The sequence below is a fragment of the Gambusia affinis genome, linkage group LG14 (genome assembly GCF_019740435.1).
Source record: "Gambusia affinis linkage group LG14, SWU_Gaff_1.0, whole genome shotgun sequence".
Taxonomy (NCBI): domain Eukaryota; kingdom Metazoa; phylum Chordata; class Actinopteri; order Cyprinodontiformes; family Poeciliidae; genus Gambusia; species Gambusia affinis.
In genome coordinates, this window is record NC_057881.1 from 2,073,642 (window position 1) to 2,090,994 (window position 17,353).

Below are 17,353 nucleotides of genomic sequence, written 5' to 3' on the forward strand. Positions count from 1 at the left end.
TAAAGATGCTTTAAATTTCTTATGTAACCATAGAAACCATATTCATTGTGTGAGTTTCTGGGGAGTCAGAACTGGTTCTGTTGGACCTTTAGCTGCTTGTTAAAGAGAACAGAAGAACTGCTGGAGGAGTCAAAGTGCGATCAGATGAGACGTTTTGTTTCCGGGCTCCGGTTTGGCAGCAGAGGGAGACCCGAGGTGACGCAACGGGCCGGATCGATAATTCTGATCGGTAATCAGGGCAGTGGGCGCTGCAGGGACAGGAGGAGGTGGCGGTGAGAGAGGTCGGGTCCGGTCCTGATGGTAGATTATCAGATCATATTCTCTGTTTACTGAAACTGTTTAATGAGGAGGAAGGAGGCGGGGCCAAACCTACGGAAGAACAACAGAGGAAAAATATTTACAGTTACAGACTTTATTCACTGGTCCACTGAATAAAACATCAGCCATCATTTTATCCTTCATTTCATCCATCCATCCACCCATATTTTGTTCTAATCTTCTAAAACCTTCTGTAGAAAGTTCTGGGTGCTGCTGAAATGGATCCAGTAAACTATGGATGCTTGACAGGAAACGGTACTGGGATCGTCCATGTTGGTCTGATCAACAGCTCATTAAGCAGCTGTGTAATCATTTACATCCTACAGCAATCAAAACATTTCATTAATGTACCAGGATTATGTTGTAATGAAGCAGCTGCATTACAACATGTAGCTGGAAAAAATGGCTTCTTTCCAGCCGTTTTCATGGCTGGAAATAAAACTCCCTGGTCTCAAGTATAAATCATTTAAACAAGCAGGATTTCTAAATTTGTGTTTTGATTTTTGAGGCGTTGCTGGGGGTTTGCAGATGTTGGGTTTGGTAGATTTTGGGCTCAGTGTTCTGGATGAGCTGTGGGACACCTGCTGGTGTCTCATTCTGGTGTGGTTCTGGTCTTACTTTACGCATCACAGGAAATGAAACCTGGCTGGCCGAGCGTGTCAGGGTGTGGAGCGTTATGCACTGCTGGCTCATTAAACTTTGAAATTTGAAATTACTGTGCTGAGTAACAGTCATTCAGGGTTCAGCTGGTTAATATATATATATATATATATATATATATATATATATATTTGAGGCCCAGATCTACCACACCAGACAAGACCCAAGGTGTAGGTTGTGCAAGGAGGCCCCTGAGACAGTCCAACACATAACAGCAGGGTGCAAGATACTGGCAGGGAAAGAATACATGGAACGACACAACCAAGTGGCAGGCATAGTGTACAGAAACATCTGTGCAGAATATGGACTGGAACCCCCAAGATCAAAGTGGGAAACACCCCCGAAGGTAGTGGAGAATGACCGAGCTAAGATCCTGTGGGACTTCCAGATCCAGACAGACAAAATGGTGAGGGCGAACCAACCAGACATAGTCGTGGTGGATAAACAACAGAGGAAAGCCGTTGTGGTGGATGTGGCAATACCAAGTGACTGCAACATCAGGAAAAAGGAGCATGAAAAACTAGAGAAATACCAGGGCCTAAGGGAGGAACTGGAGAGGGCCTGGAAGGTGAAGACCACAGTGGTGCCTGTGGTCATCGGGACCCTCGGGGCAGTCACCCCCAAACTGGAACAGTGGCTACAACAGATCCCAGGAACAACATCAGACATCTCAGTCCAGAAATGTGCAGTCCTAGGCACAGCCAAGATACTGCGCAGAACCCTCAAGCTCCCAGGCCTCTGGTAGAGGACCCGAGCTAAGAGGAAGAAGAATCACCACCCGCGGTGGGTGAGAAGGGAATATTTTTTTTTATATATATATATATATATATATTCACACAGTACAGACCAAATGTTTGGACACAGCATGCTGTGTGGTTCAGGATTAGAGTTCATTGAAATTATTAAATTATTGGACATATTTTTTACTGATATTGATCACATGCCTATCATATTATGTATTGTTATTGATCTATTGTCCAGTCCTGGTTTGTTTTCCGTCGCTCTGACCAACACCCTGAACATCCCTCCCACTCAGATTGGTAATCTAATCACAGACGGGAAGATGACGGAGGGATATTAGAGGTGAAAACTGGAAGTGACGGAGGGAGAGAGGGATGAGCGCGTCCTGAAGTATTAGAGGCGTAAGCGCCGCCGGGTATTTTTAGACCCTATGAGACGGAAAAGGATTCACTCAGGCAGGAATACAGGAATCACCTGGAAGAAAGGAAAGTTTGGGGGATGAGCTGAATGTGTCTTCTCTCCAGCTGTGATTAAATCATGATGAGGCCAAAGTCTGTCTCAGATTACAGCCTTTCCCCCAGAAGCCACTGAGATAACCTCAGAAGAAAAGCCTCAGGACCTTCAGAGATGTGAAAACCAGCGGCTGTAAAGGACATGAAGGGAAGCAAATGATCTGAGTCTGGATTGTGTCAGCTCTATTAGGAGTTTGTGTTGCTGTTGCAGAGCGAGGAAGCCGTTCATTTGAGCGCCTGATCTCAGGAGGATTACATCATCAGTTTGGTTTCACTTCAAACCCCCCAATGTGAAAATGTGGATTTACTGGAAAAACAGAAAGCATTCCGGGCAGCAAGTGCAGAAAAAATAGGGATTTGAGAGCAAGAAAGGAGAGATAGACGGAGAGCAAGTGTCAGAGCGGCAAGGAAGTAGAGCCGCTGTGGGGGATTTGCCGGGGGAGGAGCCTCGCGTCACTTTGACACTCACACGTGGGACAGCAACTGCTGCTGGAACCGTGAAGGGACAGAAAACGGCGTTAGGCTGGACGGGCCGGCATGGCAGCTGCCGCAGGGATCCAGGACGGCTGAGAACCGACGGATCAAACCGCAACAGAGGAAGAGGAGAGGCGGCGTTCCTTCAAACTGGTCCTACTTGCCTTCACTTCGCCCTGACGTCTGGCTGCTATAATTATCTGACTCCTGCTGTGGATTATGCTGCAGTGGATAGCCTGATCCGATCCGGGCAGAGACCGGGCAGCATGTGGCCCGACTACAGGAGCGAGAGCCACCTGAACGCTCACCTTTACTCGCTCATGTGCTGTGCAGGTCAGTGCGTTCCTGTGGCATGCGTTTGTTTGCAGAGTGGCTCCATGTGTCTGAGCAGATACAGAGCAAACACTCTGGGAGTGTGTTGTTGTGGTTCCACGGCGTGAGGTGGGTGTGTTCATGCCAACAAAGCTCTGCTGTGTGGATGAATCAGAGGCTGTCACTCATGTCCCCTCTCATCTTTAGATAAACCTGATCAAATTCTCTCTGCCCTGGTTCAATGGTTTCTAGTCCTGATCTGATGGTTTCTATCCCCAAAACCGATGGTATTTAACTCTTGTCTGAAAGTTTCTATCCCTGATCTGACGGTTTCTAGTTCTGATCTGACGGTTTCTATCCCTGATCTGACGGTTTCTAGTCCTGATCTGATGGTTTCTATCCCCAAAACCGATGGTATTTAACTCTTGTCTGAAAGTTTCTATCCCTGATCTGACGGTTTCTAGTTCTGATCTGACGGTTTCTAACCCTGATCTGACGGTTTCTAACCCTGATCTGACGGTTTCTATCCCTGATCTGACGGTTTCTATCCCTGATCTGACGGTTTCTATCCCTGATCTGACGGTTTCTATCCCTGATCTGACGGTTTCTATCCCTGATCTGACGGTTTCTAACCCTGATCTGACGGTTTCTATCCCTGATCTGACGGTTTCTATCACTGATCTGACGGTTTCTATCCCTGATCTGACGGTTTCTAACCCTGATCTGACGGTTTCTAACCCTGATCTGATGGTTTTTAGGCCTGATCAGCTGTTTTCTAACTCCTGATCAGAGCAGGAGTGTTGACTTGCTCAACATGTGAATCTGAAGTATTTCCTCCGGCTGAACTGACTCAGCTTGACCGACAGGTTTGGGAATCAAGGCGTGTTACAGGACTGAGCCCATTTTGCAAGAGCGTGTTGAAATATTTGCTCTTCCCCTCTGAGTAAACTCGCCTGCGCCCTGTCGGTGCGTGTTTTGCTGCACGGTCCGTTTCTGATTTCTGGAAACGATTCCAGCTTTCGGAGCTCGACAGATGAAGTTGTTGGCTGTGTTGAACAAATATTTGTGTGTTTTCTCTGTTGGTGTGAAAGAGAAAGACAAGATGTTTCAAGGAGGAAGTGACACTCTCCTCACCATGGCAACCATACACAGCAAGCAGCTGATTGGCTGGAAGCAGATCTGTTGAAATGACTGGAGGGAAAAACCATCCATGAGACTCAATCTTCATTATCCAACCTCATCATTTCTTCTCCTCTTCAAGCCTTTTTTAATCATAAATGGTATTTGGTGGAGGGACAAGTAGAGACGAATATAAGCAGAGGAAAGATAACAAAACGGCGGCTGAACATCAGCCTCTATTCCTGGCTTTGCTACCTCAGTCCTCTGGCCTCCGTCTGGGTGGAGACGAGAGTCTGGAGTTATCCTCAACCAGCAAGAACAAAATCTGGGATTTTTTTAAGGTTTGAGTTTGATATAACGCAAATAAAACACCTTACAATCAGAAAAGTTGTGAAAACATACAAACAGAAGGCCAGCTGGTACTAAAACCGTTCTCTTTGGTTTTTTGCCAAAAACTGATAAATTAGGAAGATGAATCCCTCTGGATGTGAACAAAACATTAATCCTGTATTTATAACCAGGTGAGGAGATAAGTTAGTCATGATAATGGGAATTATCACGACAGTTTTCAGCTCTTTGTTTCTCTAAGTATGTTTAACTAAGACAAACAGCCAATTTAAAACTGCACAGTTTCCTTTCTTTAGTTTAAGATTATTTATTTTTACCTTAACAACCAAAATGGAAATATTTTGTCTGATAATTGTCAGGAGTTTGACTCAAACCGAGTTAAAAACGGTTCATCAGGACCAGAACGTCTGGCTATGTTTAAACACTTAACTTCTGGACTAAGACTTTTGCACAGCTCAACACTTTAAATGATAAATCTGATCAATGACATAATTCAGTTCAAACATTCTTTATTTACCCCAAAAGGAAATAAAATGTTGTAACTCGTATTAGATGAGGATCTTCGTTGTGGATGGTGTTGCTGTGGGCAGGAAGGATCTCCAGTAGCAGTCAGTGTTGCAACCGGTCTGAAGAGGCCTCTGACTGAAGACTGTTTCTATGTGACAGTCTCATGTCTGGCTAACAGCTCCTGGATGACACCACCAGTTGTTTAGCTCTGCTAATCCGCCTCACTTGCTTTTGACGCTTCTCTAAGTCTTTGTGTGTCCATTGGTTAGGAAGATGAGAGACGTTGAAGTAGAGGATAAGATCCTGCAGCCATCATGGAATAATCTGATTGGGTTTTTGGGGGGCTTGAAGTTCATCTATTTATTTATTTTTTGCCAAATATCTCCTGTTTCCTGTTATGATGGATGGAAGAGATGGTTTAACTTCCTTCTTCTCTTTTCAACTCCTCTGGGATCTGGAGTCACAGTTCAGATGTTGTTTGAGCTTTTGAGATGCTAATCAGCTTCTCCCAGTTCTAAAAACGACACGCTGCTGGCACGGATACGTGTTATAAATGTCTGAAGTGTTTCTGCTGTACATCTTGTTTTTCTGTATTTGATGATGTAATTAATTACCCTCCATCCTGTCTTTCTCTCTCAGATGAGCGGGACCGGGTGCAGAAGAAAACGTTCACAAAGTGGGTCAACAAGCATCTCATTAAGGTACGTTCTAATGAGCTCAGCTGGTCGTTTGGGTTGTTTTTAAATCTTGATTTCAGTTTTCAGGGTCATAAATAAATCCAATCTACTTTCTGCTGCACTACGGGTCGGGCTGAACAGAACTTTAGTTATCAGGTATTACATGTGGTGTACCTCAGGGATGAACTCTTAGTCCCCTTCTCTTTTACATTTACTGCCCTCTCTGTCAGTTTGACGTCTGGACTTTGACTAGGTCATTGCATCACAGTGATTTATTTCTTTTTCAGTCATCTTCTAGTAGATGAGCCGCTTTTTTTGAGGTTTAGCCCGAGTTTCAGCAGGTATCCAGATCCTGCGGTTGTGTGCTAACCCACCATCATGCTTTTAGAGTTTAGATTCACAGACGGGTCCGTGGCGAGAGAAGAAATGGCGTCCAGTGAAACTGCTTTGAAATCTGAATTATTACTGCTGGATTGTAATCAAACCGTTTGTCAGGGTTAGTTGGTCGTTGCAGATCTTCAAGTTTCTCCTTTAACTAGAGATAAATATGGAAAATATATGAAAAAATCATTCCAGGGTTCCCTCTACATGTAACCTGATTGATAATATTTATCATCAGTTTGGGATCATAATGTACTCGTGAAAAGCATTCTCTCTTTTAAATTTTATACTCGTAATCATGACTGAAAAGAAACATGGAGGAGATTTTCCTTGTTTCTTCACCTCAACTCAAACATTTCCTTCTCCTCCGTTGAGTCCAGTCACTTGTAGCAGCGCCAGGAGAATTCTGGGTATTTCTGTCACATGACCCGATGAGGGCGTGTCCGTCTGACCCCATAACTCTGGAGCAACTGTCATCACAGCGGGCCGGTCCAGCCCAGTAACGCAACCCAGAATCTGCTGGCAGAGCTGGACGGACCGCTGTTTGGAAATCTGGGTCAGAGATGGAAGATGAGAGAGAAATCAGCTTCATTTCTGGATTTATTCTTCTGTCAGCCTCAGTCTATAAACTTTGAAAAGCTTTGAGTTTATTAGTTTTTTAACTAAAACTAAAATCACAGGCTGTTAAGAAACAAAGTAGTTCGGACAAGGCCGAAATGATTAATTGAATTAATCCGATTAATCGTGAAAACTCGAAAATAATTGTCAACTAATTTATTATTTGATTAATCGTTAACTGGAGTATACAGACTTTAAAAAATAACCAGAGGAGTAACTAAGCCAAAACTACAGGAAAAATAAACACATTTTGTATTTAAGACTTAAATAAACCTTCTTTGTCTGTAAATCTGTTCTACCCAGAACTCCTCAAATGACAGATTAAAAAAAATCTCCTAATAAGCAGCTATTAGTTGGTTAATCCCAAACACCAGATCAGCTCTAGTCTGCAGGAGTAGAAAGGTCTGAGATTTTCATATTATTGAAATTATTATTTTTTTGGCTGCAGATGCATCCTTTGCTATGAAGGGTCAAGTGTTCACTAAAGTATTATTGCATTTTAATCAATAAAATGTTCACTTTTTAGTATAGAAAATAAATGTATTAGCTCATTTGCATTTTTTAATGTATTGATAATATTGTATTAAAACAAGCTTAAGTGTTTAAATGAAAAATCTGCTCATGATCGACTGATTATTACTCACAATAATCAGTCGCGTAATTGATTAATAATCCTACCTTAGTTTGGAGATTTTTCTGATATTCTGTGACAAATAAAACTAAAGCATGTGCAGAAAATTGAACTTCTAGAGAACAATTGCTGGTTTATCTGTGCAGCCAGTTTAAAGATGCATCATAGAAACAAGGCAAACAAAAAGAATCATGTTAAAGTTTTTTCACTGTTTGCTGAAGAGTGTGGTGAGAAAATGTTTGACTCCTAAAGATGATCATATTTACATCCTGTACATTCTGCCAGCTCTTAGAGCAAGAATGGAAAAGCAAATCCAAACATAAAGCATAGAAATATTGAAGGAGTGAAGTCAGAGGAAGAAAAGAGAAAACAAAGCAGTGAGTGTGTCTGTCCTCAGCTTCCCACAGCATGACATCACTGCTCCTGACTTCCTGTTTGCTTTGTGTCTGGAATGCTGTGGCTGCTCAGGTGTGCAGGGTGTCAACAGGTGTGTTTACACAACGCTGGCATGAGCCTGAATAAACAGCAGCTACCTGCAGGCATGCAGGAACTGACTCTGACCCCGCAGGAACTGACTCTGACCCCGCAGGACCTGACTCTGACCCTGCAGGACCTGACTCTGACCCTGCAGGACCTGACTCTGACCCTGCAGGAACCGACTCTGACCCCGCAGGAACTGACTCTGACCCCGCAGGAACTGACTCTGACCCCGCAGGAACTGACTCTGACCCCGCAGGAACTGACTCTGACCCCGCAGGAACTGACTCTGACCCTGCAGGAACTGACTCTGACCCTGCAGGAACTGACTCTGACCCTGCAGGAACCGACTCTGACCCTGCAGGAACTGACTCTGACCCCGCAGGAACTGACTCTGACCCCGCAGGAACTGACTCTGACCCCGCAGGAACTAACGGACTCTGACCCTGCAGGAACTGACTCTGACCCCGCAGGAACTGACTCTGACCCTGCAGGAACTAACGGACTCTGACCCTGCAGGAACGGACTCTGACCCCGCAGGAACGGACTCTGACCCTGCAGGGTGTTCATCAGGGAACCCGTCTGTCAGACCAGATGTTTAGGACAATTCACATTTTTCTGTGTATTTATTTCTAAATAATTCTATCTTTAATATTTTACAACATAGAGCTGCACCTTTCATTCATCACTTAAGATTATTATACAATATTAGAAATATGTAATTTAATAAATAAATAAATCACATTTTAAAATAAGAAAATAAACATTTTATTGCCTAATATGCAACAACAGAATTCCTTCAGTGAACATTTAATTGTTACGTCCATCTGCAGATTAATTAAATACATCAACATGAGAAAAGTTTGGCATCAATACAGCCGATCTGTTTATCTTTTTTATTAACCAATTAATAATCAGTTATCAAAAAGTGCTTAATATGAGATGCATTTACTTTTTAACAGAATTTGAACCAGTTAAAACTAAAACATTTACAGAGAGTTTTTCTTTTTTCTCAGATGCAAAATGTTTATATTTTTGAACAGTTTTGGCTAAATTACTGTCCTGAATGTGTAATTATTTCAGCAAATGACATTTTTCAGTCTGATGCTCCAGGTACTGATTACTTGATTACTAAATTAGTTGGTTATGTCAACTTATTTATATATTTTATACACATATTTAACTATGTCAATTTATATAGAGTATAAAGTATACATTTTAAATTTTGCTTTTTGTGCAGAAATAGTCAGAGTTGAAAGATTTTCCCAGGAATTTGCAGAAAACAGCTGCAGAAATGTAAACAATGTGGTTCAGTACTTGAAGTAATCTGTGGGTTGAGAGGTCATCCCAGGACAGGCCGGCCTTCCTGATCAGCTTATCTCACCGTTTCCTCTCAGCTCATAAGCTGCAGCTCCTGCAGACCCTCCAGGATCCAGACATAAGACATTTATGACCTTCAGGTCTCACCCTGACCTTCAGACGACAACAAAAAGCAAATTAAAACATGAAAATGTCCGCATTCTGCATGAAAAGCCAAGTATACTGTTTTTATTTTGAAGGGAAGTACTGTTTGTTCCCCAGTGCATTCATAATAATAATAATATTAGTAATAATAATCCAGAGGACATATGTAGGGGTGAAATAATGTGTTGAGCTTAAAGCTGAAATTTGATTAAAAGCCTAAATTTGGAAAATGTTTAGATATTTTATACACCCAATAATAAAACTTCTCTCTGAAGTTAAATCAGAATAAACTTCTCTTGTTTTAGATCTTTTAGAATTACTAAAATTATTTTATCTTCTAAATGTCAGAAAACTTGGTGCGAATTTAAGCAGGGTGTCAATTTAATTGTTTTGATGTAATGAACATTTAATACTTATTGTAACTTATTGATTATTGAGCTACAGCTCCTGCAGATCCTCTAATAATGTTTTTACAACATTATTGAAACTTTGGGATTCTTGGTTAAATTAGTTTTATGCTCTCGGACCAGTCAGCTGTGTAAGGGCAGAGACATTTCAAAACATTAAATGTTCTGTTTTGGTTTACTTTGTTCTTACTGTTGGGTGTAAATTACACAATAGTTTATTGAAACTTTCTTTTTTCAGTTCGTTTGTATTGTTCTTATCTTCAAGTGGCTGGAAAAGTTCAAAAATTTACCTTTAAAATGCTTAAACTTCACTGTTTGAAAATGGTTTGAACCCTGAATAAAAATCCCAGTTAGATTGACTGGAAACCAGACTCTCTTCCCCAGTAAAACCCAGTTAGATAACAAGGTTTCCTCATTTCCAGGCAGCTTCGCTTCTTCCTGTCCTCTAATTAACAGCCAGTCCAGAAGCAGCTGGTCCACAGAAACGGAGAGATGGTGACACAGAGAGGACCAGCCTGTAATATTTCTGCTGCTTCCTCATGTTTATCCCATAATGGACCTTACCAGAGGGGCCGCTTTTCATTGGCTGATGCACATTCTACGTGGTCACGTGGGTGGCCGTCTCACAAACTCACGCTTCCCGTTAGCTAAGTACAGCATAATAGCAGTTCTGACACAACTTCTACACCTTGAAGCCTGTCTGCTACACAGTCTTACGTTAGCTAAACAGATCAATATGCAATGTGTACTGTATCTGACACACACTAAAGATTTTATTTTAGCAGAAAAGGCTTTGGACTAAACTGTTACTCGTGTTAGCCACTCTAGCACAAAGTACAGCTGGTCAATCAACCATCGCTGTGTTCAGGGAAGCGCTGATTAATAATCCAAAAATAAATATCAAGCCTGGAAACTTGATATCGTAACGGACTGAATGTTATGTTTTTAACGTAATCTTTGCTCGTCTTGCGGGGCGCAGGCGGTTGCCACGGTAACAGGTGTGCTTAAACTACAAAGAGAGAGAGAGAGTAAAAAGGTACGAGTGGTTTTGAGTTGATCACCTGTTCGGGTTATTTTACCTTTGTTTACATTTGCTGTGGCGCATTACAGCCGCTGTAGTTTCTAAACATTGGACTAATTACGTCGTTCATTTGTGACTATACGTCATTCATAACAAACATCAAATAGAACAAATAGATTTCATAAACTTTTAACAAACAAATGGCTTCTTTACCTTAACAGAGCTCTTTGGTTCCTCTTATCAGTCTGTAGCTTCTCATATTGAGGTCATCAAACCAAATTTCAGATCTACCATAACTGACTGACTGACACCTGCTGGCCTCAGGTTTGCAACCAGCTTGTGACTGAGAAACCAGTAACCTCCTCCCAGATGATGACATGAACTTGTTATTTCCTCTGTCCATTGTAGTAGCTGATATATTGTGAAAATCCGGTAGAAATGATGCACTAATGGAGTCATGTTTACATAGAAATAATGCGCTAGAGGCTTTGCTTGTGAGACTTGCGGTCACGTGGGTCGGTTGTGGGCGGAGCTTGGTAAGGTCCATGATGACAGAGCAACATTTCAACTTTGTCCTGTGAATCTGCTGCCCTCTGCTGGTTATGTCAGGGATTGCAGTTCATTGTTTTAAAGCCAGACTTTCCCCTAGAAAATAAAAACATTATTGGCTGTTGCATGACTTTCTCTGTGCCTTGATGCTTTTTTTCCAGATAATTTCTGGTTCCTAACTTCAAACTTTTTAAAAATGAAATAGCAATACTATCGATTATTCTGATGATTAATCAGGTAGAAAGAAAAAATGGCATTTTCTGCAGATTTTTCATTTAACCACATAAGCATATTTTGTACAGCATTGAAACTAAAAAGAAAACAATTTATCTTTTGAATATGAAAATAAACATTTTATTGACAGAAATGTAATAACAACATTTATTAGTGAACAATTAATCATTTGTCTGAAAGGATCTGCAGCTAAAAATACTTCAAACATCAAGATGTGAAAAGTTCAGGTTTTTATGCTTCACTTGATCTGGTGATTTTTTTTAAATTAAACAGTCAGTTATTAGATATTTACAGACAAAGTTTAATTTTTATCTTAAATGCAGAATGTATATATCTTTGAACAGTTTTGGGTTAATTACTGCTCTACTAAAGTTTTTGTTTAAGCAAATTACCTTTTTTGAGTCTGAGGTCTCCAGTTAACGATGATTTGATTTCTAAATTTGTGGATGATTACTTGAATAGTTCATTAATCATGCCAGTCTAAAGGGTTAAACAGAAAGGGTTTAGGATTTCTTTTATGTTTCTGTTTTCATATCTTCTAAAGTTATTTAATTAGATCAGTTTTAGCTGCTGAGTCACTGTGAAAAGCCGCCTCCTCCCTCTGTTTGACATTGACGAGAGGTCACAGCTGGTGCCTCATCTGTTGGCATGGCAACCGCCTCCAGCAGCGACGGTCCAGATGGCTGAGTAACCTTTCTGTGTGTCTGTCGCCCAGGTGAGGAAGCACATCACAGACCTGTATGAGGACCTGAGGGACGGACACAACCTCATCTCCCTGCTGGAGGTCCTCTCTGGAGTCACTCTGGTAGGAAAACACAACTTCATGTTTCTATTCATTCACTCCTGCAAGCCTCTGCAGCAGAAAAGCTGTGGCTGGAAAATGAGTTTGGGTGCCGGTGCAGGACGGGTGACGGGTCGGTTTAAATCATCCAGACGAACACAGACTGACTGCTGACTGTGTTGCTCCAGAGGGACGGATCCACATAACAGAACCTGACAGTTTCAGAGCAGAGTGACGGGGCGATGTGGCTTAAAAACAAACACTGCATCACATTTGTCATTAGTAGCTTTTTATTTTCTAAACAGAAGGGACTAAAATATATTCATAAAGTTGCTTTTACTTCAATCCTCCCTTCTGTAAGTTGTATGATGAAGTATTACAGCCAGACTGCGAGGACTTTTGTTTAATTACGAGAAAATAATAATAATATTAGCAGAATTAAGATGCAACTTTACCAATAAGGGAGAAAAATCTTTTAATAGAAAAAAGCTGCGATAGTTTGAGATCTGATGTGACCATTTGAGTCTGTCTGGTTTTTCTTCATATTACATAATTTGACGTTGATGTTTCACCTCGTCTATAAAACCAATTCCAAAGTATAACTTCACGAAATGCTCAATATTCCTCATTTAAGTTTTTATTATTTTAATATAGAGAAGTGCTGAAACATGGCTGTCAAACAAGATGGCCGCCGTGGACGTGCTGACATCACCCTGAACTGGGAAACAAAAGTACATTGGTGCTCAAAATAATAATAATAAATAAGTAAACCTTAATAAAAATTAAATCTTCAAAAAACAAACATTTGATTACCTGGTGAAACTGATTTACTGCCTGACCCAAACTGAGATCTCAAAGTCAGAATCCGTCATCAGATCATGTCCATCAGTTGCTTCTTTCATCTTTCCTCTGTTCTGTTTATTTCCATTCCCGTTACCGTAGCAACAGAAGGGTGGCTTCGCCCCTAAAAGGGCACATGTCTCTCAAGCGCTGCCTCTCATCTTCCTCAGACGAGAGGAGGAGGAAGATGATGAAGAGGAGGATGATGAAGGAGCTCAGGGAGTACGTGCTGATCAGTTCCACCCTCCGCCCTGCAGGGGGAGCTGTGGGGTTGCATGAGCGTGCCGTGGCACAGGTCCAACTAAACCAGTGTTTCCCAATTCCGGTCCTCAGGCCCCCCTGTCCTGCATGTTTTAGGTGTTTCCTTTCTGCCACACACCTGGATTGAACATGTGGGTGATTAACAGGCTCCTGCAGCTCTTGATGGTCATGCAGTCATTTGAATCAGCTGTTCTGGAATAGAGGCACATCTAAAATATGCAGAGCAGGGGGCCTGAGGACTGGAGTTGAGAAGCACTGAACTAAACCGAGCTGCACATGACGGAGATCTGCATGAATCACATGATGAACAGTGGCGCCCCCATGGGGTGGATACGGGGGGCCATGGCCCCTCTAAAAATGCCGACTTCCTGAGAAAATCATGTTCACATCATAGAAAGGCATACAGTCGCCTTCCTGAATGAAGGCTTAAATACAAAACACGTCTAATAATTAACATTTTAATCTGCATTTTTAGGCCTCAAATTTATAAAACAAGACCAAAAACATTTATAAGATTAGTAAAATAAAGAAAAATGAACAGTTTAAGATGATATGGCAAGATTAGACAAATGAGACTGGAAAAACTAAAACTATTTGATTAAATAACATAAGAGTTGACAATGTAGCACAAAAAATGTAACAGATAAAATTTAACCAAATTTTATCAACAAAAATGTCATAATGTACAAAAAAATGGAGAAAAAGCAGCATTTTTACCCTTGCTCTTCCTGTTTATTAATCCTCAGTGTGCTCACATCTGCATCCTGCACTCCACTCCAGTTCCTGTGATTTTCTTCTTTTTCCTTTAACTAAATTTTAACCAACCATGTTGACAGACGATGAAGGCTGGCAGAGTGAAAGTTTGCAGTTTAAAAGCCAGTTTGGGATGTTTTCAACAGCCAGTGGTGAAGACAGCGCCACCTGGAGGATTGTTTGATAGTTTTGACTCCACAGCATGGACTTTAATCACTCTAATTGCACTTTAGAATGTTTTTATTCTTCTCATGTTTGGTCTGTTTTGTTGCAGCCCAGAGAAAAGGGACGGATGAGATTTCATCGGCTGCAGAATGTCCAGATAGCGTTGGACTTCCTCAAACAGAGACAGGTAACGGTTCCCACGCTGACTAACATGGCCGCTGTTACCAACATTTATTAAAAAAATAAAACCTTTGGATTCAGTTTCAGAATCCAGTCTTATGGGGTTCACACACGTCAATAATTATGATGAATTTGATTAACTGTCATTTGGATTTTCCTCCTCATTTGCATCGTTTAGGTAAATCTGTTTGCAGAAAGGTTTCAGAAGAAAATGTCCAGGTGAACCATATGTGTCAAACAAACTGGCTACTAAAGAGGAAAGCATCACTGCAGAAAATTTTCAACCAGCTCTGTTATTTTTTTTTCTTTCTTGCTGAAAATTTTGAAGAGATTTGGACATTTGGTACAAAAACAACCCAGAACATCTCAGAAAACAGACCAGCCCCACCGCAAGTCACAGTGTAGGCAGTATTATGATGGGACTGAAACGATTATTTGTATTAATCATGATTAATTGGTTATTGAAATAATTGTAAACTAATTTAGTAATTGATTAATCGTTATCTGGAGAAAACATACTCAAGAAAATGGTCATTTGTTGAAGGAAAGACTAAATAAGAGCTGCTTTGTAAATATCATGATCGGCCAGGAAACTGCAGACAGTGCAACCCTCATCTTTAGTTTGATCATTTTCCTTTTATTACAGCTGCTGGTTTTGTTTTGCATAATCAGAGCAGTTGGATCAGAACCAGCAGTTTATCAGTTTCTCTAAAGATCTGGATCTAAAACAGATTGTTCTGTTTTTTATTGATCTGTTTTTTTGTTGTATTTTAGGTCAAACTGGTGAATATCCGGAACGATGACATCACTGATGGGAACCCGAAGCTGACGTTAGGACTCATCTGGACCATCATTCTCCACTTCCAGGTCTGAGCTGCTAACAGGGAGCCTCTGGTGAAATCTGATTTCTGGAATGAAAAGCTGTGATTTGGAGAAACGTGATGGAAAAGTCAAAGTCTGAACGACAACGGCAAGAAAGTCTGGATGTTTGGAGGCTTTAGGATTTCTCTTGATTAGTTTCTAATTATTCTATAAAGATTTTACTGCTGGTTGGTGGTTCTGGATGCAGGAGCTTCCTGCTGTTTACCGTCTGGTTGAGAGAAAGAAACGATTCACTGGCATCCGCTGCTGATTTTTCTGCTCCTCTCTGCTCCATTCAAAGAAATCATGTGACTTCCAGTCAGACGTGTGATTGGATGGTGATGTTGTATTGAATTAATCTGCAGCGGTTTCTCTTCATCCCACACTGCAAAAACACAAAATCTTACCAAGAATTTTTGATCTAGTTTATGGTTGAAATATCAGTTCACTTGAAATAAGACTAAACTAACTTGATTTAAGTCAATAATTCTTGGATATTTAAAAAAAGTAAGTTGGCCTTAAATACACGAATCACAGGTTGGAAATTTTGTCTTGCCATAAATATTTAATCCCATATTCTCATGTATTGTTTTTGACTTTTCTGTCAGGGTAAACTTTGAGTCACACTCAGACGTTTTTATGACTCGAGATGTTGAGGCTACCGCTAACTAGCTGCTAATATGCACTTGCTAACTAATTCTCTTTTTCATAATGGGGCCATGATAGCTGGACAAAAAGGACACAATTTCTACCAATAAGTCACAGAAATCTTGAGAGTAATCTCAGAAATTTTCTAGACAAAATAAGGAAAATTATGAGTTTGAAAAGTCAAAAAATTGTTAGAAAAAAGTCAGACTTTGAAACTTAGGAATTTCCTTATTTTTCTAGAAAATTTCAGAAATTAATCTCAAAATTTCTGAGTTTTTTGGAGGAAATTTACTAGAAATGTTTTTCTATCTATAATTGCCCTAATATGCCATCCTACATTTCTGCTTTTATCATGAGTTTCTAAAAATGTATCTCCAGTTGGCTGGATGATATTTGAACTTTTCAATGGAGATGCAGGTTTTAAATTTCCTTCATAAGGGTTTTATAAAGTCTTACATTTGCGTTGGTCAAAACTGCAGAAACCCTGATCTTTTCTCATTTCTCCTGTGAAATCTGTTGGGTTCTGGTTCTGGTTCTGGTTCCAGGTGAGATGAGGAGGCTTTGATCAGAGCTACAAGAAGAGTTAAAAATAAAGATGTAGAGCAGACGCTGCTCTGGATTTGGGCTCCAGCTGCTTGGAGGTTGAGGTGATTGATGCGTTGAGCTGCTGCTGCTGCTGGTCCGGAGGTTTCGCTGGTTTTTCTCGTTTCCCTGCCATGCAAGCAACTGCAGATACTCATCATCACACTCGGTCATGTGATGCAACACTTGGCAAGGTGATGCTGCCATCTGGTTACTACGGAAACCGGTGTATAGCTGCTGCTCTGGGGCATGACTCAGCAGTTTGAAGAGATTAAAGGAGGCTTAATGGTGATGATGGAAGATTACAGGAAGAGTTTAGAGGTTCCACCCTTTCTGTTCTGAACCAAAACATTACAAAGAAATTTGTTCTTTTGTTGTTTCAGTCAGCCTCATGCTCAGGTTGCTGATTCAAATCCTGGAATAGAAACCTTCATCATCTGGACCCTCAGCAGAAAACAAATAGTAGTTTTGATCTGTTTGTCCCGCTTTATACAACCCAGCCTGCAGTTACTCTGCATCGCCACAAGGTGTCACCATTTAGGTGAACATGTCAGCCTCCTCCAGCCCTGCTGCCCTGTGGCTGCCTCTGATTGGCCCGTCAGCTGTTTGTCACATTAAATTCCTCCAATCAGCTGCTAAGCTGCTCATCACTGCTGGATGTTGTTGTAAATAATTTCAAATACATTAAAGATAAAGACTAAGCTAAACAAAATGTAAATATATGAAATATGTTCCACGCTTCATTAGTAAGGAATGAATTTATGAAAACCACAGAATTTCAGTGAGAAATATTGGATTATTTTATGCCTCCCAACTGTTCCTTTTTTCGAAC

General features: G+C 40.9%; 1 protein-coding gene across 1 annotated transcript in view; it reads left to right on the forward strand.

The window, feature by feature from the left end:
- The window catches only part of macf1a (microtubule actin crosslinking factor 1a), a 204,722-nt gene that overhangs the window by 70,118 nt on the left and 117,251 nt on the right, over positions 1-17,353 (forward strand). The window contains exons 3-6 of the mRNA XM_044139234.1: positions 5,631-5,692; positions 12,166-12,255; positions 14,360-14,437; positions 15,205-15,297. Coding sequence (XP_043995169.1) covers positions 5,631-5,692; positions 12,166-12,255; positions 14,360-14,437; positions 15,205-15,297 — 323 coding nt within the window. The remainder of the gene's footprint in view (positions 1-5,630; positions 5,693-12,165; positions 12,256-14,359; positions 14,438-15,204; positions 15,298-17,353) is intronic.